Source organism: Crocodylus siamensis, chromosome 2 (assembly GCF_052110815.1).
Source record: "Crocodylus siamensis isolate JL-2025a chromosome 2, ASM5211081v1, whole genome shotgun sequence".
Lineage (NCBI taxonomy): Eukaryota > Metazoa > Chordata > Crocodylia > Crocodylidae > Crocodylus > Crocodylus siamensis.
The window spans coordinates 24,735,531-24,761,151 of record NC_143396.1 but is presented as its reverse complement, the minus strand read 5'-3'; the positions used below and the strand labels follow the sequence as shown (position 1 = coordinate 24,761,151).

The window sequence follows — 25,621 nt, the reverse complement described above, 5'->3', positions numbered from 1 at the left end:
ACATAGGTAGCGGGCACGGGGGGCATGCCCCACGCTGCATGTTACAGGCAGTGGGCACTGTCCATGCCTTGCATGCCCCTTCCCTACACTCCACCCACCCTGCAGCTGGCAGGTGCTCCTGGTGCCGTGGGCACAGGGAGGGGGGCAGATCGGGGCACGCGGCTGTAGGGTGCTGCAAGGAGAGCGGGCAGAGAGGCACGGGCAGTGCCCACTGGCTGTAGCACACAGCCGCAGGGTGGGTGCACACCCCTGCCTGCTCCCCGTGCAGCATGCTGTGGCCCTGCCTCCCCAAGCGGGGAGCTGGGTGGGTGGGTGTAGGTGGGTGTGTGTGCATGGCTGGGTGGGTGTGTGTCTGAGGTATAGGGGGGCACATGGGGTTGAACAGAGTGGGACGGGGGTGTTGCACGTGGCTGGATGCAGTGGTGCCAGTATGGGGCGGTGGGTGGAGGCGCTCTGTCCCTGCTGCCCTGTGATTCTTGACGGGCACTTTACGTGTGTGTGTGTGTGTGTGTGTGTGTGTGTGTGTGTGTGTGAAAAGAGTTTCGTTTTCTATTTTAATTGCCAAAGCGTACTTTTAAGTTCAATACCAAATATCATGAGAGTTGCCTACACGGGCCCCTTGTCAGTTGTGGTGTCCTACATTTGGGCTCCAGGTCCCCACCTTTGCCTTGTTTTCCCTAGATGTATGATGCCGCAATCGCTTTCCTCTACCACCGAACAAGGAGCTCTATGGGGGCGGGACGAGGCGGCAAGTCCCGCCCCCGTCCCGATCGATGGACTCGGCAGCTTGATTGGCCTCCCCTTGCTCCCGGAGCGATTCAAAATGGCGGCAGGGAGCCCCGAACAGGTACGGAAGCCGATGGCGGACCAGCCTCCCACCGCCGCCGTCGCCGCCAGGGAGCTCCGCTTCCCCCCTCAGTTTAAACCGGTTGCCCCTGGGTCCGTCTCGTTCTCCATTGGTCCGTTTACCTCCAGCGGGCGGGGCTAGTCAGCTCCCAGCCGCGGAGGGGGGGAGTGGCTGCAAGAGCGAACAGCGGCGGCAGGACTGGAGGAGGGGCCGCGGGGCGGGGGCGGGGTGACCGCAGGTGGAACAGCGGGCAGCGGGGAGGGCGGGGCTGCTTTCGCCGCGGAGGGGGCGGGGCCAGCATCTGGAACAGCCGTGGGGGGTAGAACGCAGGAGTCCCGGGAACAGCCGACACCTGCGGGGCCTCCTGCGGCGACCCCCCCCCACCTTCCCGGTGCGGGGCATGGAGCCGCGCGGGTGAGTCTTGCAGGGGGCCGGGTCGGGCCGCGCCGCGGGGTTGGGCTGCTCTGCGTCGGCTGCACTTGACCTTCGCTTCTCCCCCGTCCCGGCTGTGCCCGGGGTGCTGCGGGCGACGCGGAAGGGGCTGGAGGGTTCCTCACGGCTGCCAGGAAGAGCCCGACGCGGCCCCGGGACTGAGGCGGCTGCGCTGGGCAGGGCAGAGCCGCGGACCAGCTGCCAGGGGCTGAATGGCTCCTTCATCATCGCTTTGCCAGCCCCTGGGCAAAGTTCTCAGGGCCTGGAAATGGACGATGATTATGATTATGAGTATATAACACCCCCCCCCCCCGTTTCCTTCCTGTTTTTTTCTTTCTTATTTGCCATGGAAGTTTTGGGCTGTGCAGTTGTGCGGGCCTGTTTGCCACAGGTTGGGGAGGCAGTGGATTTCCTAGTCAAAGCAATTTGATTCCGCGCCCCCCCCCCCCACAGTGTTCATCTGCTCGCTTCCCTGGCTGCTGCCTTTGCTTGCTGCTGCTTGAATGCTGCGGGATCATAATTTTTCACACGGTTGATGTGGGGAGATCAGTGGTGGTCGGAATCACATGTTATATACCCTGGGAAAAATGAAGCGCAGCCATGTACACAAAGGCTTAAAAAAAACAACTCCCCCAAATAATATTTCCTTTTTTCTTTCTTTTTTTTTTTCTTTACAGGAAAATAGGATGTAATCTTTGGATTTGAAAGGTTACATTCATTCATCTTAAAATGCAGTGGTCAGCTGTTTTGCAGGCAAGGGGAAGGTAATGACAATGCAAGATGACACAAAGGCTGTCTGGTTCTTGTAAGGTCTCAGACCAGTGTACAGGCTTATTCTTTCCGTGTCCTTGTAACTCGGGAAAAATTTTTACTTCCTTGTAAACTGAAGTGGGGCAGTCACGACAAGTTATTCTTTTTGTGACTGGTCAAGTGACTTTGGTGACAGAGTTAGTACTAGAATCCAGGAGACTCGATTGCTTTAGTCACTTGGCTATTTTATTTTATTTTATTTTGAGATGTTGCATAGTTATCAGAATCACCCTGTCCATTAGTAAAACACTTGAATTTGCAGTGCATGGCACAGGGTGGCTTAGAGCAGTGATCAGCTATGACCCTTTCTGTTTCTGTGCCTGGCTGATGTTAAAGCATTAATTCTACTTTGCAGCCTAATGCTTCTTCAGACTGTTCTCTCCCTGTGACATCCCAAGAGAAGAGCTTTGGGAAAGCTTCTCTTAACCCTGTTTTCATTTTATTTCTTGAAAGAAGGTATTGTCTTATTTCTGGGGGCATGGGCAAGCTATTTCTGCATAGGGAGCATTGCATATAAAATCTAATAGTTTGCTTTGCTGCTCATAAATGAATGATGGGAACATGCCAGCTCTGGGAGCTGTATTGTAGCTGTATTGTAGTCAACAAACACTTAGACTTGTCAGTATCAATTTCCAGAAGCTTCACTTACTATGCAAGGCAGCTGCAAAAAGACTAGAAAAATGACTTTCTTTTTTTACTATAATTTCAAAACTAACAACCAAGTCTAATTTTTGCTATTAGGGAACTGTTCAATCTTTTGGCCACTGATCACTTGCTTGCATTAAGAATATAAACAGGACTGTGTAAAGAAACTGAGGAGTAACAGATCATTAATTCTGTCGGCACTTTGGTAAACATGGAGAAATAACAGAATCAGGTACTTGAGCTACTCATTGTGGAAAAAGGCATCTGCACAGGAGAGATCACTTGGCCCCAACCAGAAAACTGACAGAAGAGTAGAGCAAGTGAGCATCAGATCATTTGGGGGGTTGTGTAGGAGTGGTATAGCAAATACTTTCTACCCAAATAAGAGGGGAAGATACAGAAAGAATACCCCTTCATTACAGAAGCCAAAACAGGGATGAGAGTGGTGGGTCAAGGGTAGTGCAAGAAGTTTAAATAGATTTGCTAGTTGCAGGAGCTTTTTATTAAGAGCTCTGGTTAAGAGTTAACATGTTGATCAGAACATCTTTGGAAAAGGTAGGGGTGCTGCTGTTGACCCCCTGTCATATAATGGTTTAGTGGTTAAAGCATTTGCCCAAAAAAGTGCTTCTCCTCAGCCTGGAGGATGGGTGGGGTGGTGTTTGTCTTAGTCATGAGATACAGTGACCCAGGTTCTGACAGTTTGGTGTTTAGGCCCATTTCTGGGAGGTAGATGAAATGGATTTGAATCTCACAAGTGGAGAAGAGAATTGAGGCCTGGTCTTCCACCAACTGGTGGAGTGTTCTGAGCATGATCCTATTATAAAATAGCACGATCCTATTATAGGGAGTGGGATGGGGGACTGGGGCTGGGATCACGGGGTAGTGACAGTATGGGACTAGGGCCTGGTGCAGAGCCATGATCCACTCTCCTCATGCCCCTGCTTGTGAAACTGGTGCCTGTTGCAGGGATATGCTGGCAGTGGGTCATGCTGTGCCCCAGGTCCCGGCCCTGAGCTGTCACTGCCCTGTGATCCTGACCGTGGTCCCACCTGCCCATCCCACTCTCACATGATGCTTCCCAGTCACCCACAGCCCCATGTCATCTGTGTGGTGGAGCCCACGCTGTCCACAGGGTTTCTGGCCGGTCTCCGTGGAGACCCAGCCCACCTGCTCCATCCTCCAGCAGTGGGTGTGTAGCCTGGGCCAAATAGAATCAAATGCTGCCCCCCTTCCCCCTACACACACCCTGTGCTGGGTCAGCGCACCTTCCCCCAGCTCCCTGTCCTGCTCCTGGCCCTCAGCAGCTCACCAAATTTCCTAAAGTGGTCTTCCAGCCAAAATAATTGTCTACCTGTGCCTTGAAAGAATTGTTTGCTGCCTAGAAGAACCAGTTCACCCAGGCAGTTTGGTAACTAAACAGCAGATCCCCTTGTGTGGGCTGGATAGGTTACAAAAGGGAGGCTAAGTCATCAGCCCTTTTGGAAAGGGTAAGAGAAACCAGAAGCAGAAAATTGTCTTTGGGAGTAAGATGTAACTCCACATTGGGAAGTGAGGCTGTGTTGAGGGGGAAAGTAGAAGAAGGATCTTGGAAGTTTTAGTAGTGTATATAGTTCTCTCTCTCGGTGTAAATCTGTGTATTTCTAAAAAAACTAACCTCATTAGGAACCTTTGGAAAGCCTGTATGTTTTTATGGAAAAGTCAGTTGTAAACCAGAGTACACATGACAGGATCTCTGGAAAAAGGTGTACTTGAACCAGTGAAGTACTATAGGAGCAGCGTGTGCTGGTTCCATAAAGGGTACAGCAGTCAGTGCCTTGACAGTGTGCCAGGGTGCCAAGAAAAGGAGCACTTTTGGGATCCACTTTGACTTGGGGAAACCTGGAGCATATGGGTTTAGAATATTGGAACCCAGGCAGCCTAGTGACCATTCAGCAAACAGAGTGTTACCAGGCCTTAATAAGGCAAATTATTATCTTTCTTTCCCAGTTTGTTAGTTTTGCAGAAAAATGTGAAAATGATATTTTAAAAGACACTGATCTTAAATTTGAGCCAAAGTGTAAAGTTTAAGAATAATCTTTATAACATTTCAAGACCAGTAGAGAAGCTTTTATGACTATTTACAATTCCATTGAAGAAACCTGTTTTGAAATCCAAAAAGAGAAACATTACAGCTGGAAGTAGAACTAGTTAAATTTGAACTATAGAGTCTGAGGTGTATACAAAACACCAGGGATGGTCAGCCTCGAGCCTGTAGGCCAAATACAGCCTGTGGGGCTTCTCATGGGTCTGGATATTTGGGGATAGGGGAGCAGTGGCAGTTAATATTGCCACCCCTCCGTGCTGCTAAATTCCCAAGCCCCCTGCCATGTGTTGGAGCCGTGTTACAGCCCTCCCCTTGCACAGCCAGGTCAGGGCTGGGCTTGCTCCCCCTTCCCTGTATGTTGCTGGTTCAGGTCAGGCCATGCCCCTTCCTTACCCCGCCCCCCATGGGACTGGGCCATACCCCCTTCCTCTGCACAGCTGGTTCAGGGCCTGCCTGGTTCTTCCCTGACCCTAGTGGGGCTGAGCCACACCCCCCCTCCCCTACCTAGCCAGGTTGGGGTTGGGCAATGCCCCCTTCCTCCCTTGGGATCAAGCCATATCCCCTCCCCCCATGGGGCTGGATCATGCCCCCTCCCCCTCTTCCTCCTCTATGGGGCTGGGCCAAATCCCCTTCCTTGGCATGGTTGGATTGGGGCTGGGCTGCCCCCCATCACCCTCTGTGTGGCTGGATGGGGCCCCACTGCACTTGTCCCAGGTGCTGGATTGCATCCTCTGGCCAGATCTGACCCATAGAAAGCAGACACTGCTCATCTGGTCTGCTGGACCAAAATTTTGAGCATCTTTACAATACGCTATGAATAGTGATGTACAAGCTGTTAACAAAAAATTGTTCAGATTTAGCAACTTCAGGTGTTCATAGCAAAATGTTTAAAAATAATTTGGGTTGTCACTGCGCTGTTTTTGCTCAGCTACAGGGAAGAATAAACCAAATATGATTATTTTCCCCTCTCACTTCTCACAGATATGGAATGATTACTACAAGATGAGTAATGTAGTTCTTGGGTAATATTCTGTTTACATGCTCAATTCCCTCCTAATAGTTTCTTTTTCTATTAACTAGTTACCACTTGGACCAAGATGACTGAAGTAAATGTATCCAGTTCCTTAAATGGTTTGAGCTTGATGGGTATTCTGGATGCTAGAGTGGGCAGCAGTATCCAGAATTTTCCAAACTTGAATTCAAGGGCTCCAAGATCTCTCTCCTTGCCTGAATATGGACCCACCCAACCTATCCAGCACTCTGCTGCTTTAGAAGATAGTCATAGCCTTAAATCGGTGGATTCTGGTATTCCAACCCTGGAAATAGGGAATCCAGAACCTGTCCACTGCAGTGTTTTACATGTGAAGAGAAAACAATCTGAGCCTGAAATTATGCCAGAAAGAACTTTTCAGAGTGCATGCACGCTGCCATCTTATGTGCCTCCACATTCCTCAGCTGCTGAACATGAAAATGCTGTACGAAAATCCTCAACCTTTCCAAGAACTGGATATGACACAGTGAAGCTATACAGTCCCACCTCTAAAACGCTGAATCGAAGTGACGATATCTCTGTATGTAGTGTCTCTAGTCTCAGTACAGAACTGTCAACGACATTATCGGTTAGCAATGAGGATATCTTGGACTTCATGGTCACAAGCAGCTCGAGTGCAATTGTGACCCTGGAGACTGATGAAGCACACTTTTCAGATGTTACGTTGAATTCCAGTAAGGAGACCAGTGAACAAAACCAGCAGGCGTGTTGTCAAGAAACAGAGGTGGACAGTAAACTGAAAATACTTGGACCTTTCACTAGCTTCTTCTCCAGGTAACTGCTTTTTGTTATGTCTATCCTAGCCATTTTTCAGATGATTGAAGTAAGGAGGTGGGAAGAAGCATAGGGCCAGTTCTAATAGTTCTTCCCAGCTAAATTAGTTTAAGGACTTTCTATCGCAGCTAACAGTTTTAGGTCCTTTGGGTATCAGGGACATGGACTTGTTTCTACTCTGACTGACCAGACAAGTGAGGCGTAGGTAAAACTAAGTAATGCTTGGTGTTCTTTGGGATGTACGGAAGCCTCCTGGTTTTCTTTTCCCTGCTCTGACACAGTTGCTGTATGTTCTTTGAATAAATCACTTATCATAATGTCTGTTCTTCTGTCTGTCAAATGGGAATGCTGGTACTTGCCCGCCTTTAAGATCTTTAAAATATAAGCATGGGGAAATTTCTCAGGCAGTGCTGAAGTATTAATATTAAATACAAGCATGTCAAACAGGTGATGTGTAAGGGGTGCATGTGCACCCCCTGCAAAAAAGCTGACCCTGTCAGTGGCGCCTGTGGGCGGTTGCTGCTTGCCACCCCGCTGCCGACACAGTCTGTGGGCAGACTGTGATCCCTGCTGGCTGCTGCTGACACTGCTGGTGGTGGCTGCGGATGGTCGCCAACCCTTGGTTAGTGCTCATTTCCCCCTCCCCCCCCCCAGCACCAGTGGCATCTGTGGAAGCTCTTCTGCTTACCGCTGTCGCGCTCTAGCTACTGCCATGCCCCACCCAGCCACCGGGGGCACACACGATTCATGTCAAACATTTGACACGCTTATTCTCTTATTTCTTCATTTTCTTAAGCTGCAAAGTTTTTACTTCACAGATGAGAAGGCATATCACAAATGGTATTTAACTGATCCTCTTTCTTATTATTTTGAAAATACTTTTAATCACCTTGCTTGTTTTGTGTAACAGGAAAATATGTGAAATCTTGCATGGAATTTTAGCATTTTGTTATTAAAATGGAAATATTTGGGCAGCACTGAAGCAGCTCACACTGCACCTTGTATGAAAAGCATTTAGATAGTGATACTGATTTTTCTTAGCAAACAAATGGAGTTAGCGTATGACAACCATAGTGCAAGCTATTTCTTTGGGGTTATAAATTAATTTGTAGAATGAGACGTTTCATTCACTGCAAGATGTTGTCAAGTAATGATTGCTTGTAAGTTACTTATTGTGCAGTTTGGTGACAGTGAACCTGTTTTGCCTGTTTCATCATTTAAATGAACCCTGCTCTTCCTCTCTTAAACCTTCCATTACCACAAGAACAAGTTGCTAAACATTGAAAGACTCACCCTGCTTGTTTCTGTGAAAAGTCATGTTCCTTGCAAAGGGCAAACAACTGCTGTTTTTTAATTTTCATTTTTTGAAGACCTATCAAACTGGCTGCAGGCATTGTTCTCTGAAGCTTCATCTGTTAGTCTCACTTGAGATTTGGAGTACATATGAGTACTCCACTATGGGTTTGAATCATTAGTCATGGTTCTGCAGTCTGAGGTGCAGATGCTTTTATGGACTTCTGGCTGTTGGTTCCATGGCAACTAGACTTAATTTGGAAGCTGAAGAATTCTGAGTACTTCAGAGCCTACAGAACATGAACTTTGCTGCCCTTGTGTACACACAGTTGTTAGCACAAGCAAATGATGTACTGTCGACTGGAAAGAGCAGTGACACTGGCACATAAAGGCCTTCCTCAAACTAGGATATTGTTATACGCAAAACAGGACAAGGTTCTGACTCGTGCAGCTTTCTCAGTAGTAGAATTAGTGTAGGAAGAGTAAGCTCCAAAATAAATTTTCAACCATTTAAAAAAGTCTAGACTAGGTTAAAGACCTTTACTGCACCAATTACTTTTGGGCTCCCAAAAGTCTGTGACCTTTCAGTATTCTTTAAATAAAGAAGTGAATGATGCATCTAAGTGTGTGCGTGTGTGTATTATGATTTTGGTTTAAATGGGGGACTAGCTGACTAATTTGTCTTGCTCTGTCCTATTCCTTCACATAATTGGGGGTCACTTTTTCATGTAGCCCTAATGTGTTAGAAAGGTTTAGAACTTTGCTTTTGGTCTAATATTAGAGCCCTGAACAACTTACATACTTGTTAGAAGATAGGGAGTGTTCAGGATCAGAACTTGTTGCTGTTTGTTTCATTAGCTGTTTAAACAATAACACTGTCCACATGGCTTTGCCTTCATTATACCACTATGCACTAGTATAACCTATTGCCTGTTTCCCAGAGAGTGCAGGAGCAAGTATGATCTGCCATCTAGTAGTTGAGGAAGTTGCCTACAGTTAGAGAGATCAGGGTTCTGGTCCAAATAGGTAAACTTCAACTGAGCCAAGAACTCTTGTACTTAATTTCTTCATGGCACAGTGAAATGTGAAATGAAGGCTCAGCTGGGAAGATTAAGAACTCACACCCTAATTTCTTCACTCTCTTCATCAGCAACCTGGAAAATGGCATGGAGTGCATCCTCTGCAAGCTTGCAGATGGCACCAAGCTGGGGGAAGTAGTAGATACGCTGGAGAGTAAAGTTAGGACCTCAGCAAGTTGGAGGACTGGACCAGACAAAGCCTCATGAGGTTCCATAAGGATAAGTGCAAAGTCCTGCACTTTAAGACAGAATAACCCCATGCACCTACCAGCTGGGTGGCTGACTGGCTAAGCAGTAGGTCTGCAGAAGAGGCAACAGGGGGTTACAGTAGACAGTAATTTGAACATGAGCCACTAATGTTCCCTTGTTGCCAAGGAGGCTATTGGTATACTGGAATGCATTACTAGGAGCATTGCCTTGCCAGCAGATGAAGGGAAGTGATTCTTTCCCTCTAGTCAGCACTGGTGAGGCCACATTGGAGTAGTGTGTTCAGTTTCAGGCTTCTCACTACAGGAAGGATTGGAACAAGTCCAGCGGAAGGCAACGGAAATGGTTTGGGGGCTGGGGCACATGACTTCTGAGGAGCAGCTGAGGGAACTGCGCTGATTTAGTCTGGTGAAGAGAAGACTGAGGGAGGATTTGATAGCAGCCTTCAACTACCTGAAGGGTGGTTACAAAGAGGATGGAGCTAGGACTGTCCTCACCAGTTGCAAATGACAGAACAAGAAGCAGTGGTCTCAAGTTGTAGAAAGGGAAGTTTAGGTTAGATATAAGGAACGTTTTTCTCACTAGGAGGGTAGTAAAGCACTGAAAGTTTGTTTGGAACCCATTCATACTTACTTGCAACCCATGGTTTGAGACCTGCTGAACTAGATGACCTCTGAGGTCCCTTCCAACCTTAATTTTCTATGATTAGGTTCTGAAGGGAGAGGTAGGTTTTATTATCCGCCAGCAGAGAGGGAGATTTAACCTGGGTCTCAAATATTCTCAGAGTACACTTTTCTGGGGTAGGTAAATACAAATTAATTTTTAGTGGAGTCAGTTAGAGTCTAGCTATGCAGAACTGATCCTGAGACCAATGTAGTATTGGACATAGCCAGAAGCGGGTACCTAGGAAACTTATCCCTCATGTAAACAAAGAGGCACCTTTTTGTTTGGGGAGGGAGAGGGAAGACTACCTCCAGAACTAGGTGGCAGCTGGCTGGACATTTTGAAGATTGCAGATTTTGGATTTAGGTATGAAAATGTTTTTCTGGATTTAACTTTTAATTGCTGTAAATCCTGCCTTTGTAGGCATTTTCAGATGATCAGTTTCCCGTCTGCTATTTTTTCATGTAATTATCTACAGAGTATTTAAATCTTGGAAAGCTATTATGATATATTTCTTAGTTAAGACTTGGAAAACCAGTGTGACAGCAATTAATCTTTCACTGGTGTATGAGTGGCACCCTGATGCCAGCTTTTCTCAGCTCCCCACAGGACAGAACAGGATGCTGTCTTTGCATTAATGCTGCTGTACCTTTCACTGGCCTTAGCAAACATTTGCCTTGGAAAGTGTCTTCCATTCTGTTTCCACTTGGTCATCTTTGAATTTATCAAGTCCTCGGATGGAATTCCGTGAGAAATAAAGCATAACTGTTCAAAAAAGACTGTAGTATTCAGTTAATGTGCTAGAAGTCAGGGCAGGATATGTGAGCTGTGTAAATTGGCAACTAGATCTTGCATGATGATGATTTCTATAGGTTTCAGCTTTCCTCTGCCCCAATTTTCACTTAGTTGTATTTTAAATTTCCAGTTGTTTGTATGGAAAGCAAGGGTGGAGTCTTATCATAATATCTTTTCTTGGACCAACTATAGTTAGGAGAGATGTTAGACAAGCTTTCAGGCATCCTCAACACTCCAGTATTACTGCCTTGTGTGGAAAGTAATTTCAGACTTCCTGGGTAAAGTACAGTTGCAACAGCATTAAAATAGCTGTGAGTAGTTAATAGTAGACCCAGCAAATTGTGGCTAGTTGATATTAATGTGATCTCTAACAGCATAAAAGAAAAACCTTTCCAGTATTTTTTTTAATAACAAGATTAAATATTAGAATACCAGAAGTCTGAAGATGCTCAGCCCCTATTGTAGAAATTGACAGTGGAAGGTTGCTTCAGGGATAAACCCTGGGGTTGATTCTGTGGAGGCTTGAAAGGAGCTCAGAAATGAAGGGAAACATTTTTTGGTCTTTTAGGGCCCTTGTACACATACTCGGCATTTAGTCGCTAAAGATGTTCCTAGTTTAATTTTTCTTTCTTTAAGACAGCTAAATAAGTAACATGGACGTGATTTACCAAGCAATGGCTTATTATGCTATAACTAGTAAAATGCACTAGGCAGCACATCAGAACAATTTTACCCTCTTGCCCTTTCCAGTACTACTTTACTACCAGGTGGCATTTTAGGGCAAGATTTAATATTTTGGTTGGTTTATTTTCATGGGTTGCACTGGGTTGCTTTTCTGGAGGGAATTCGTGGTGGTTTTGCTTGAGAGAGACTCATTTTGGTGTGGGGGGGGTTGAGTTCAATAGGCAGTGCTGCCCGCCTCCCCTGCAGAGCCTCCTGCTTTTTTCTGGGCGCTTGTTGCTTGTTGCATGGGGTGCTGCTGGTTGGGGAGGGAAATCTTTTCATGCAAAGACCCGCAGAAGTGAGTCTGCCTGCCTGCCTGCCTGCCGCTCACAATTGGCCTTGGGGGTCTGTACTGTAAGCCTCTGAAAGGGGCTGCCCCTCTACCCAAGCCTGGTCCCAAAGCAGTTCCGCCCCCTGCTTTTTCTGCATGCTTGTTGCGCTGGGGGCTGGGTATGGGGTACACTTAGGGCTACACAAGGGTATACAAAGGGTCTGGCTGCCCGCCTCCCTGTGTGTTGGCATCTGGGTATCACACACCCAGGCTAAAGCTTTAATAGAGTCATTACTACAGGAATTTTTATGTAAAACATGAAAAATTCTGTGTCTCGTGTCTGTCGTTTGTATCCCCACGTCAAAAAGCAGGAATTTTTCCGAAGCTGAGAACCAGTGTGAGGGTGGCCTGGGGCGCTCATTGAGGTTTGATTTAAGATTCCTTGGCTACCAGGGATCCCCGTGCCCAGGACAGCTTCCCCCAAAGTGGGGTTGGGGGGCTGTGATTAGCCTACTCCAACTCCCTTTTCCTTACCTTCCCTCCCGCCATCACCACACAGTGGCCAGCATGAGCTAACACCTCCAGCCCCACACAGCAGGGACACGGTGTGGGTTGAGGTGACGAAAGAAACAGCCCAGGCTGAATGAGAGGAATTTTCGTATCATTTAGTTTTTTTTACATGTCAGTCTTTTAACTGCTGCATTGGCAAATCATCATTGCTTGCAGTCGTATCTCCACAGCCTACAACCAGATCCCTTCAATACTGTTCCCCCTCCTGTCTTCTCCCTCCAGCTTTTGCTTGAGACATGGGAGACCTGAGTTCCTGATTCCCAGGCAGGGCACCAGAGGGTTGAGTTGCTTGCAAAAGGGAATCCCCATTGGGGGATGGGTTCCCCTCACCTCTTTTACTCTGCCCAACTGGGGTGCTTGTGCCTCAAATTTTGTGGGAGCTGCACCTCAAGTCTATTGTTGATTTGTCTCTGTTATATGTGTATGTTAACCTAAAATCCCTTTGACTCCCCTCTGCTCCCCTGGTTTGCTCCCCTGGTTCTCCCCCCTCTCCTGGGTGCCCGGGGGGGAGGGGGTACCATTATCTCCCAAGGTTCCCTTGCCCCCTGCATATGTGTTATTCCACCCTGTTTTTCCCCTATTAACCCTATATATGGTTAAGTTCCAATTGGTCTCATCTTTATAGGTGATAGGAGGACTGCTGCTCCCCCATAAGCAGCTACCCCTTCCATAGCGCACTAACACACCTGCTAAATCCTTTCCATTGCATCGGGGATACCTCATCTGAGTACCACCCGGGTTACCCCTACCCTTCCAGCCATGCTGCTTCCCCTCACTCCTGCCCTGTCCCCCTACCCCTGCCAAACCAAAAACCCAGTCCAACAAAAAGTAATTTTAATTAGCCTGGGTCTTGAACTGCCCTGACCCATAACAATTTGATCTTTGCCACAAAGTACACGGGGAACAGGTTTTTTTTTTGGAATCCAAAAAAGCTATATTTTTCATTAATCTGAACTTTGAACTAAATTACAGGTAAAATTTGCAAGATTAGCCCCTGGAATCTTGTTGAAGTATTACAATAGAGATTCAGTGGATTTCCATGGATTGCTGAGTAGTAAACCCAAGTGGCACCTGGTGGTGTAATAGTTGCAAAGCAGGAAAAATCATGTTTTCGGGCATAAGTCAGATCCATGTCAAAGATTTAAAACGATACCAAAGACCGTCATGAAAGAAATTCAGGAGCTAAAAATAAAACATGTCAGAGGTGTTTTAAATTACCATGATAAAAACAAATTTAAAACAATAAAATCAGCTGACAGTGTGGATACACAGATGCTATTTAGCTAGCTTAGGGGCAATTTTTGTTATGTGGACACAGGAAAAGTATAACATGGTAACAGGAGAGATGTAATGTGGAGAAACTCCCCTTAGCCATCAGGAACCAGACTGTGTCATATGCTCCCTGGCCACTCTTGAGGGGCCTGCATGTGTGAAAAAGTTGTTCCCTGTTCTCTAGCTAAAGCAAAAGAAGATCAGCTCAGAAATAGAAGCTGCTCTGCTGCTTTCTTGCTAGTAGCTGTCTTCTCAAAAGGCCTAGGATAATGGGTTTATGTGTTCCTCCCATAGTGTTAGTGGTGTACTAACCTGATATGAGAAAAGGGAGTGTTGATAGTGAAAGTAGCTGTGAAAATGAATGGGGACAAAATGCTATAAAAAAGTAAGCAGACTGCTTGGTAACTTTTTAGTCATCGATTCTGGTGCTGGTAGTAGGTTAACAAACCTCTTGGATAGAAACTGGAGTTTTAGACATGGATGCCCAATTCACATAGATCTAAAAAAAGGAAGAATGAATAAACAGCCAGATAAGGTAGAAAGGAAACTGGAGGTTCTGTATCTTCCTTTAAAGGCCATCTTGGGTACAGTATGTAAATTAAAGTCTAAACATGGATTTAATGTAGCAGTGTTGCATAGAGCATCCATTTTAAAAGTACTTGTGCTCAGCCTTTTGAGTTGGAGGCCTTACCAAAAGTTACTGTCCAGGTCTAGATCTCCGGCAGCATGGTGGTAAGGCATGTCGCCTAAATCCATGTCTTCTCTGGTGTGCTCCCCAACGGAAACCGAATCAGTGGAATTCCCCTTCCTGGCTAACGGTAAAGAATTTGCAGGTGGGATTTCTACCTCCGTAGAAACATGATTCAGGTCTCTGAGAGTTATGTATGTTTTAAAATCCAAGTACCTAAAGGCACCTAACAAGGGACTGGCATCCTCAGAACCCCGTTTGAGGGAGCATCGTCACCATGACAACAAGGAAACACTGCACAGTGTGTGCCATCTCTTCCCTCACTCCCATGGTTTCACTGGGAGAAAAGGATCTGGTTCAGCACCAGGTACCACCTGTGTTACCATGTCAGTACTATGGCCATGATGATTATTACAAATTTTGGTCATCCACCAAAGAATTACTCCCTTCAGGTTGAAGGCAGCTGGGCATGCTAAGAGGCTTCAGTGTTCAGAGTGATAAATAGATCATTTCTAGCTAAATATTGCATACTTTTTTTCAAGTACATTTCAAGATGTTTCGTTATATGGTCTGGAATTATGGACTTAAGGAAGCCAGGTATACCAGTGTTGTAGCAAGTTTGTTCTGCTAATGACTGGAATCTCTGTTTAAAGCAATCTTTTGTTGCTTTAGAAAGTGGAAAGGAAACCAGCATGTTAGCTCTGGCATCTTGATGAAATCGGGAAGGTGGAATGACCTGAAATATTAGGTCTTTTATTTTTTTTTTTTCTTTCCCACCTCCTTCAGTCTTATGCTAATGTGGAGAAAAACATGAGAGCAATGTTAAGATTTTTGTAACTAAATAGTCTAACAGCATGTGCACACGCACAGTTCAAAATATCTATTTTCTTGCCCTTGCTCTTATCTTTAAATGACTAACGTAACTGTTCTAAAGGACCATGGGGTGGGGTGGGTGAGCTGAAGGAAGGGTGTAGCTATGGGGGAAGGCAAGAGCAGGAGGTGCCATGAGTTTGATAAGTATCAGTAAAAACCCACAAAAAGGCAACGTGTTGTATCTGGTGGGGGCAAAGGTTAAATACTGGATTCCAGGAACTAAGCCTCTGATACCAGGAGTCTCTACCAAGGTGTGCAGGGCAGGTCTGTTGAGATCCATGGCCTAGCTGGGGGGCAGAGTACCTGCTTAGACCTGCTGACCTGTTGTGGATACTTCCAGCTCAGCTGGGGAAGTGCATAACTGGTTTGTAATAGCTTCTCTCCCCTGTGGCTGCTCTGCTGTCTTCTGAAATATTATTTATAGCTTGTGATTGGTTGAGGAGGGCTACTAGGGAGGAGAGGCTCCTTTTTCTTTTCTTTTTAAAAAATTTTCTGCCAGCAGAGTGATGTCTCAATGATCAGGAGATGATTAACTGTTAAGAAGTCTAATTGTTAAGGTGTGAACTGGAGGAAATTTTATTAACAGATTTTGATACTGGGATTAGTGCTTTGCCACAGGCCATGAGACGGGTATGCAGCATAATATGCAGCACTATGGAAAGACCTTGAGAATATATCTTGTTTTGTTTTGTCCAGCAGCAATCAACATTTTGAGGCCTGGTTTAGGTGCTGGTTGGCAGCATCCCTGTCATTTATGGTTATTAGGTCTGCAGCAGTGGAGAGAGTTTGGTGGTCCTGTAAAATCCCTTTAAGACTTTCTTCTGGAAGAATTATACATAAAACAAATTGGCTGTTTTTCTGGCATGGGGCCGTCTAATGGAAACCTCTAACTTGGCTGTTCTTTTCTTTCTTTTTAAATCTGCAATAGAATTCAAACACTTATCAATAAGGTTTTTTCTGAGTGAACTTCAAGACGTCCTAAGAGAAGCACTTAGCCCCCCAGTGCTCCGGAACTGTCTAATCACATTGGTATAGAAGGTCACCCTGTGCACGGAAAGTGCTTGATGAGAGGGACAGCTAGCGTTCCCCTAAGAAATAAAAGGGGTTTATTAACAGAAATTAAGCTGATTTTGTTGTTGCATATGGGGCTGTGTTCAATTTGATATAACTGAATTTGATAGTGGGGAGAAATTTTAATGAATAAAAGATTCTCTTTCAAGTATACAGGTAAAGATTCAAGATGTAGGAATATTTTAAAATGTACCAAATTAAAAATGACTTATCAGCTCAATGTGGAAGGTGACTGCATGCCACCATAGCCCCATGTAAGTGAAATCTTTTAAGACCAGGCCTAGGTAGTATCGTTCTAAAAATCTAAGATGCTAACTCTTGTTCTTATGTAAGAGGTATATTTGCTTTGTTATTCCAGACAGTTATTAATGATCATGTGAATTTCCTAATTGTTTTATTTAAGCATTTAAAACACAGCAGAAGACATCTAAGTAAATATAGATTGAATCGGATGCATTTGCTTTAAGGCTTCCCCCACCCTCCCCCATGCCCCATAATTTTACATGAATTCTGAAGAAGGCAAAAAGGAATAGAACTCATGGCCCACATACCATGCAAAGTATGATCTTCCACATGAGGCTGCTGGTGCTGGGGAGCTATTTAAAGCAGCTGTACATGTACAAGTTCATAGGGCTAGATGTGATGCACCCAAGGATGCTGAGGGAGTTGGCTGCTGCGATTGCGGAGTTGCTAGTCATTATCTTTGAAAACTTGTGGCAGTTGGGAGAGGTACCAGACAATTGGAGAAGGGCAAATATAGTACCCATCTTGAAGAAGAAGGTTTCAGGGAACTACAGACTGGTCAGCCTCCTCTGTTCCTTGAAAAATCATGGAGCTTGTCCTCAAGTGCATTTTTAAGCACTTGATAGAGAAGGTGATTAGGAACAGGCAACATGGATTCACCAACCTGATTGCCTTCTGGGATGAGATAACTGACTCTGTTGTTTGGAGAGCAGTGGATATGATATACCTTGACTTTAGCAAGGCTTTTAAAACAGTCTGCCACCACATTCTTGCAAGCAAGCTAAATAAGTAATGATTGAATGAATGGACTGTAAGGTGTACAGAAAACTGACTGGATCTTCAGGGTCAGTGCGTACTACTCAATTGATTAATATCTAGCTGGCAGCTGGTATCAAGTAGATAGTCCCAGGGGTCAGTCCTGTGGCCAGTTTTGTTCATTATCTTCATCAAGGATCGGGAAGATGGGATGGAATGCACCTTCAGCAAGTTTACGGATGACACCAAGCTGGGGGCAGTAGCGGATATACTGGAGGATAGGGCTAGGATTCAGATAGACCTTGACAAACTGGAGGATTAGACGAATAGAAGTTCAATGAGGTTCAGTAAGGATAAGTGCAAAGTCCTGCACTTAGAACAGAACAACCCCATGCATCAGTACAGGCTGGAGACCAACTGGCTAAGCAGCAAATCTGCAGAAACAACTCTGAGGGTTACAGTGGATAGTAAGCTGAACATGAGCCAATGATGTGCACTTGTTGCCAAGAAGGCTAAAGGCATAGTGGGTTTCATTGGTGGAAGCGTTGCCAGCAGATTCAATTTCTGTAGTAATTCTCCAGTGGTGGCTGCCTGCCACATAGGAGATCTGGGTTCAAGTCTCAGCTGAGGTGACTTGGGGTGAATGAGCTAACAAGAAGCAAATCTTCTACCAGAAAAAATGTCTTGTTGGACCTGGTCCTGGCCACAGGTGATGACCTGGTAAGGGGTCTCCAGGTCCTTGACCACCTGGGTGATAGCGATCAACGCTTGCTGGAATTCACCATCCAGCACAGGGTGTCAAGGGCCTGCAGCAAGGCGGTAGCCCTAGACTTCAAGAGGGCCAACTTCGATGAGTTGAGGAGATTAGTGGGAGAGGCACTGGGGTTCTTGAGAGCAGGGGAACTCGGTGCCCAAGATAAGTGGTCATTCCTTAAGGAGATGATACGCAGGGCCCAAGCGGGGCAAGAGTGCCTAAAAGCCCCCCTGCCTCACCAAGGACATCTGGGAATGCCTGATTGCCAAAAAGATGGTGTACAACCAGTGGAAGGGGGGTGCTATCTGCAAAGAGGAGTATACCTCCTCTGCTTGGGCCTGTAGGGTGGCTGTCAGGAAAGCTAAGGTGGACATAGAGCTAGGACTAGCGTCCAAGATCAAAGATAATAAAAAGTCCTTTTTCAAATATATAGGGAGGTTGAAGAAAGCACTGGGAAATGTGGGGCCCCTGCAAGATTCTCTGGGCAGTTTGATGGTTGTGCCAGAGGAGAAAGCAGACCTCTTCAGCCAATTCTTCACCTTCGTTTTCTTGGGCAGGGACTGGGACTTCCCCACCATGATGCAAGACAGACTTGAGGGGAACGCCTCCAGACCTCAGGTTGGGGAGGATCGGGTTAGAGAGCTTCTGGAGGGGCTGGATGTGTTCAAATCAGTGGGTCCAGATGCTTTCCACCCTGGGGTGTTGAGGGAGCTAGCTGGGGTTATTGCAGGGCCTTTGGCACGGTTTTACGAGCGCTCATGGTGGTTGGGTCAGGTGCCAGATGATTGGACGATAGCCAGCATGGTCCCCATCTTTAAAAAAGGGAGGAGGACCTGGGCAATTATAGGCCCATCAGTCTTACTTCTATCCTAGGGAAGCTCTTTGAGAAGATCATCAAGGAGCACATCTGCGATGGGCTGGCTTCAGGGACGATGCCCAAGGGCAACCAGCACGGTTTCATTAGGGACAGGTCATGTCAGACCATTGTCGGCCCATGTTCATCTTGGAGTCAGTAATGACTACAAGTCATTATTACTACACTTCCTTTTCAGTAATGACTCCAAGATCCCTTTCTGCCTCCGTGCTCTCAAGAAGGGAGTTCCCCATCTTATAAGTGTGCTGCTGGTTACTACTGCCCAAGTGCAGCACCCTGTACTTGTCAGTGTTGAAGCGCATCCTGTTTTTGCTAGCCCACCCCTGTAACCTATCCAAGTCTTGCTGCAGTCTTTCCTTCCCTACTAGCGTGCTCACCTCACCCCAAATTTTGGTATCATCAGCGAATTTAAACAGCTTGCTTTTCACCCTGTCGTCCAAGTTGCTGATAAGGAGATTGAACGGCGCGGGCCCAGATTGAATATGAGCCATCCACCACCACCCTCTGAGTGCGACCCTTGAGCCAATCTGCAATCCGTCTGATTGTGTAGGCATCAGTGCCACAGTCACCCAATTTTTTAATGAGAATGGGGTGGGAGATGGAGTCAAAGGCCTTGCTGAAGTCCAGAAAGACTACATCCATGGCAGCACCTACATCCAAGGTTTTTGTGACCTGATCATAAAAGGCAATCAGGTTGGTCTGACATGACCTGCCCCTAATGAAACCATGCTGGTTGCCCTTGGGCATCATCTCTGAGGCCGGCCAATCACAGATGTGCTCCTCGATGATCTTCTCAGAGTTTCCCTAGGATTGAGGTAAGACTGACAGGCCTATAGTTGTCCGGGTCCTCCCTCCTCCCTTTTTTAAAGATGGAGACCACGTTGGCTATCTTCCAATCATCCGGCACCTGGCCCGAGCACTCGTAAAGCCATGCCAAGGGCCCTGCAATAACCCCTGTTAGCTCTCTCAACACCCTGGAGTGGAGAGCATCTAGACCTGCTGATTTGAACTAGTTGGGGATGATCCTGCTTTGAGCAGGGGGTTGGACTAGATGACCTCCTGAGGTCCCTTTTAACTCTAATTTTCTGTGATTTCTTCAGGCGTGCCCTACTACTGTTACTTCTTGGAGCTGGAGTGTTGTTTGTTTTTGTTTTTTCTTTTTTTAATTGAGATTTAAATTATGGATTGTTTAATATGGAGACAGTGGGGGAAGTTTATCTAATCCACACCTTTAGTTAGTTCAAATGAACTGCATTTAAATCCCTGTTTCATTTAATTCCAAAGTGAATTGTATCAAATCAAGGCCACTTTTAATTCTGAAAAGTGCCCACCTAGGGGCTTGATGCAATTTAATTAATTCACTTTAAATTCACACTAATAGTTTATTCAGATGAACTTTCCTTAGTATTCCTGTGTAGGGAAGCTATAAGTGAACAGTAACAGTGCTATTGACACAATTGCTGTCATGTGACTGGTATATTTTACCAGCAATAAACAAAATGCCACGTAAACTCAATTTTACTTTCTTTCCTCCTGCCCCTATTGGTAGGGCCCACTACTGCAGACTGCTGCAGTGCTTAAAGATTATAAAAACAATATTAATATGACTTTTTAAGAGTACTGCTTCATGGTTTCACTGAAAGAAGTCATCTTCTCTGATCACTGGTGATTCCTACTTTGTAAAACCATTTGCTAGGTACAAAAAAAATTAGGCAAATAATTAAGTGCTTTCATTATAAAGCAGTGAACTTTTAAACCATTCTTGAGTGTTCATGATGCTGAATGTCACCTTCTAGCTTTTATGTTTCCAGTTTGATACAGTTATTACAATTGAGGTAGAAGTGTAAAATCTTGAGTTGGTTAACTGCTTTCAAGTGACTTCATAAAAGCTAAGACAAGAAATGGTGTGGAAATAAGGGTATACGTGTGATACTGCTCTGTGTGGTAAGAATAATGTGAACAACTGAAAGTCTCTCAAACTTCATGGAGTCAATATTTTATGCTTTACTGATCCTATGGAGACCGGCTGGGAGCCATGCAGTGAGCTGTCTGAGGCTGGGATCTTTGCGTGGTGACAGCATGGGGCTGGGACAGAGCCACACTCCACTCCCTTTATGCCCTTGCCTGCAGAACCTGCGCTCGGCACAGGGGTGTGTGGGCAGTGGATCATGGCTCTGCCCTGGCCCTGTGCTATCAGTGCTCCACGATCCTGGGGTCTCTGGCCCTCCTCACCCATCTCACTCCCAGCCACAGCCCATCCTAGCTGCCTGGCCATGGCCCTGCCTGCATGGGTCCCACCCCCGGCAGTGGGTGCAGGTTGGTTGGGTCCAGCAGCAGCAGCACTGCCAGGGCTGCTGGAAATGGATTTTAGCTGTGGGCCAGGTCTGGGTGAAAGCAGGTATAGTAATGAGAGGACACGGAGGGAGTTGGTAGGTTTATCCTCTGTCTTTTATCTGAGCCACATACAGTAGTTTATTGTTTACCAATTCTGGGAAACTGTCCCAATCAACTCAAGTTTTCCTGTTTGGCCATGCTTCTCAAAATTGATAAAGTTAGAAAATTGAAGGTTGCTTCTTTAATCTCTCATCTCACTTCAGGGATAAAATATTTAGAGGCTTAGACAGACACCTGGCTGGGGTCGTATGACCTCAGTGCTCTTTCCTGCCTGGGGCAGGGGGTCGGACACAATGATTCTTCATGGTATCTTCTGAGTCTACAATCTATGAATTTATTAGTTCTCTTTGCCAGTTTTGTCTCTACATCTAGATTAATTCTTGGAGTTGTTATTCTAGTGGAGTGTAAATACCAGTCTGGAGAAGTACCACAATGCCTCAGACTTTGTAGAGTTCTAGTGCAGGTGTTTCTGGGCTGTATTCTGGAGTGAGCATGTCATGGACTGAATCTTGCCCTCTTACAGTAGTTAGTAGGCTGTGTTGTAGCTGGAAAGTACTTGATGTGCTCTGTTACAATTGGGGTGTGAGTCTTTAATAGATTTAAAATAAGAAACAAACTACTGGAACAGTCTACCCAGAGAGGTGGTGGAAGCTCCATCCTTGGAGGTTTTTAAGACCTGGCTAGATCAAACTTTGGCTGGGATGATCTGTTTAGGGATGGTTGTGATTTGAGCAGGGGGTTGGACTAGATGATCTCCTGGGGTCTCCTCCAAACCTAATTTTTCTGTGCTTCTATTGCACCTAGCTCCCTACAGTGCACACGCAGCTCCAGGCACTTGTGTGTCAGCAGGGAGAATCCCTGCACAATGGAGCCGGCAGCCTAGTCCCGCTCCCTGCTGCCACATGCGGCTGCTGGGACTCTGTCAGAAGTGGAGGGGGGGCCCCCACCCCCTGCTTCCCAGTGGAGTCCCAGTACCTGCATGTGGTAGCAGGGAGTGGGGAAGGCAGTTGGCTTCATTGTGCCGAGCTCCCTCCTGGTGACACGCAAGTGCTAGAAGCTGTATATGCAGCGCAGAGAGCCCTGTGCAGCAGAGGCAGGCCGGCCTGGCACTGCCAGGTGGCTGTGCCTTCATGGGCTATGAGCGCCCCAAGGGCCTACTGCTTGCTGCTGCTGGTACTAGTGGCTGTGCACTACAGGGGGTGATGCAGTGCATGGGGGGAGTCCCCTGGGGGTCCCTCACACCCTCCCTTACACCCCACAAATGCCAGACCCACACCCTACTTACCCAAGCTCTGCATTCCAGCCTTGATGCTTTTGCCAGCCCCAGGCTCTGTGCTTCCACCCAGCTGCAGCCACATGCAGCTCTTGGCACTCTAGAAAAAACATGAAATACCTATACTGACTAGGGCGCACTGATAGATTTTTGGGGCCGATACCGATAGCTGATATTTAAGGAGGTATATTGTCTGATACCTGTCCGATTTCTGATAGAGCTGCCTCCATCTGATAAGTTCACTATGGTGGAAGAGGAGGGAAGGGGCATGGGGGGGCGGATCAGTGCCCCCTGCTGTGAGGGAGGGGGCAGGTGCTGCCTGGGTGAGGCGGGGGCAGAGCCATGGTTCATGGGGGGGCAGCTCTTGCTGCTGCTTACACCCTGGGAGAGCATGGGGGAGGGTGTGTGCCCCCCAGATCTGCCCAGAGTGAGGCAGGCTGTAGCCGGGGCTGCATGGGGCTCTTCTCGGCAAGGAGTGGGCGCCGGCAGCGCTGGGAGGATGCTGCGTCCACCCCAGATTTTGCCGCTGCTCCGCTGCTGTCAGTTGCCCAGCACAGCCCCGGCTCTTCCTGGCATGTGGGTGGAGGGAGAGTGTTGAGCTGGAGCTGCACTGGGTGGGTGGCAATGGTGGCGCTGGGAGTGGAGCAGTGGTGAAATTTGGGGTGGATGCAGCTTCCTCCCAGTGCTGCCAGCACCTGCTCTGAGCTCAGACCCCGCCCTCTGCAGATCTGTGGGGCAAACGGCCCCTCCCTGTGCAAGCAGCGGCAGACCCGCCCACCATTGGACCTGCCTGGGTAGCACCTGCACCTGCCCCCTCACTGCGGGGGAGGGGGGCTTGTTGATCTGCCCTCCTCCCCATGCTCCTTCCCTCCCCACTTCCCTTCCACCACACCAGATTTACCAGCTGGAGGCAGCTCTCCACGCTGCTGCTGCCAGGCTCTGCTTTTTGCTCCCTGAGAGCTGCGCTGCAGCTGTGTGCGGCATAGGCACTTATCAGCAAAATTATTGGCCCCCTTGGGTCGATATTCGATACAGCCCGTTTTCTTTATATTAGTACCAATCCGATATTGAACCGATGTATCGGTGCACCTCTAATACTGATAGGTTTATCTAAGCACCTGTACTGATATTGGTAGTGTAGATTTCGAAGTTAATTTTGAAGTTAATTTTTTCCCTGAAGGTTAAGGCAGGGGTTTTCCCATTTACCTTGATCGTTAGTGCTTTTTATCATAATCAAGTCTAAATTGATTTTAACTGTTTGCTTTAAATCTCTGGGGATTAGAAGTCCTAGTTACTTTAATGACATTGGCCACCCTTGGACATTCCGCTAATTAAGCAAGGTCTGGTATGTGTGTTTAGTTAATCTCAACACCTCTCTGTGCCAGTTAATATTGTATCCAGACAAGAGTTCAAACATGATTGAAACTCACTGAAGTTGTTGGGTTTGAGAGCAGAATTGCTGCATGTAACAACATCCTCAATTCTGTGTGAGTAGTTCTGATACCTGTTATATTGGCAGAGCTGCAGGTTGCCAGTGCCTGCAGTTCCAGCAATATGTCAAAGAGCAGCAGGAATAATGGGCAGTCCTCCCTTGTTCTTCTCTGATGAATGGCTCTGAAACATGATTCTGAAGTCTGATTCTTCAAGAGAAAGGGTTAGCATGAAGTAATTTTATCCCATTCAGAAGCTGATCATTGAATCCTGTTGTTTTAATACCTTAGAAATCTTTCAGGATATTCTTACTATTGAAGGATTTCTTTTCAGTATTTAATAGTACTGCTGTCAAAAGTTCCTTTGTCTGCTTCAATAGTGAAGTAAAGGGATGAATTGTCTGATCCATGCCATAAATCTGACCTGAATTACTTGAATAATCTGAGTAATTTTTCCAACCTATGTGCAAGGAATTTGTCCAGAATCCATTGCCATCAGTGAAACAGGCCTATCATTTGCATAGGCAGGTAGATCATTCCTTGGTTTGGGTGTAACATAGTATTGCTATTTGCTGAATATACCAGGCAGTCTATTAGAATATGAAATGGAAATCCCATCACTGCTCTGCCATTTACTGTGCCTTTTGCAGCCGTCCTCTCGCAGCTAGGCCTATGTCTTTCAGTCTAAGCAAGGATTCCAAAAGTCCCTTCTAGGGTTTTCAAGGTACATGTAACAACGTTCAAATAAGTTCATTCAAGGTTGCAGTAGGAGCTGGACAGTCTGCTACATAATTCTGAATAAGGAGTCAGAATTAATGCCCTACTAGAGGGGCAGGCAAAATACAGACCGTGGGCCAGGTGGGGCCCACTAGGCCTTTCTATGTGGCCTGCAGGGCCCCTCCAGAAGACAGTTACTAGTGGCCTGCAGCTGTCCCCGAAAGCTGGTGGGAGGTGCAGGCTTCCAGGGGTGCTGGCTGCAGGAGGTGCAGCATCATCTCAGGCTTCTGTTGCTAAGCAGGCAGCCCCCAGCCTGGCCTGGCCCACCCACCCTAACCCCAAGGTAGGGGGCTGGAGACAGGAAGCTTCTGCCTGGCGACCCTGTGGCTGTTCCCCAACCCTTCCTCCCTACAAATGGAACTTAAAGTAAGGGCCCCAGGGATTTCCATTGGGAGAAATTTGGCGGGGGCTGGGTGACCCATGGGCAATTGCCTTGCTGCATGTGCAACTCCTGGGACTCTGCCTGGGAGCCACAGGGAACAGTGCACCTGTGGGCCGGGTCAGCTGTGTGCCTCTACCTATGGCAGCACAGAGCTGGCTCAGCCCAATCATGTGCAGCTCCCAGCACTGCAGCTAGGGGCCACAGGACCCACGTGCTCCCTATGCCACCATGTGGAGCTCCCATCATTCCAGTCAGGAGCCAAGCACCATTGAGCCAAGCTGGGTTGGCTCCATGCCACCACGTAGGGTTCCTGGCACAGCATCTGGGAGCTGCCTACCATAGAGCTGGGCTGGGCCAGCTCTGTGCCTCCACATGCTCTGTGCCTTCCAGCTCTCTGCTGGAGTGCTGGGAATCCCATGTGGAGGCACAGAGCCATCCTGGCCTCATGGCGCAGGGCTCCTGGAACTCTAGTGGGGAGCTGTGCATGATCCATCCAGGCCAGGCTGGCTCCATGCCACTGGGTGAGGCTGTCGGCACTGTAGCTGGCCATTGGGCCAGGCTGGGCCAAGCCAGCTGTATGCTGCCACATGT

At 47.1% G+C, this 25,621-nt stretch overlaps 1 protein-coding gene across 5 annotated transcripts in view; it reads left to right on the top strand.

The window, feature by feature from the left end:
• The first annotated feature begins 795 nt into the window (after positions 1-795).
• TBC1D14 (TBC1 domain family member 14) overlaps positions 796-25,621 on the top strand; it is a 111,959-nt gene continuing 87,133 nt past the window's right edge. The window contains exons 1-3 of one of the 5 annotated variants that reach the window (XM_090035543.1): positions 805-847; positions 1,957-2,043; positions 5,898-6,642. In XM_090035543.1, coding sequence (XP_089891669.1) covers positions 5,915-6,642 — 728 coding nt within the window. In that variant the 5' untranslated portion in view covers positions 805-847; positions 1,957-2,043; positions 5,898-5,914. Of the gene's footprint in view, positions 848-917; positions 940-1,134; positions 1,262-1,956; positions 2,044-5,897; positions 6,643-25,621 lie in introns of those variants that run through there. The other 4 variants (XM_090035544.1, XM_090035542.1, XM_090035541.1 and 1 more) reach the window with 4 other exon arrangements.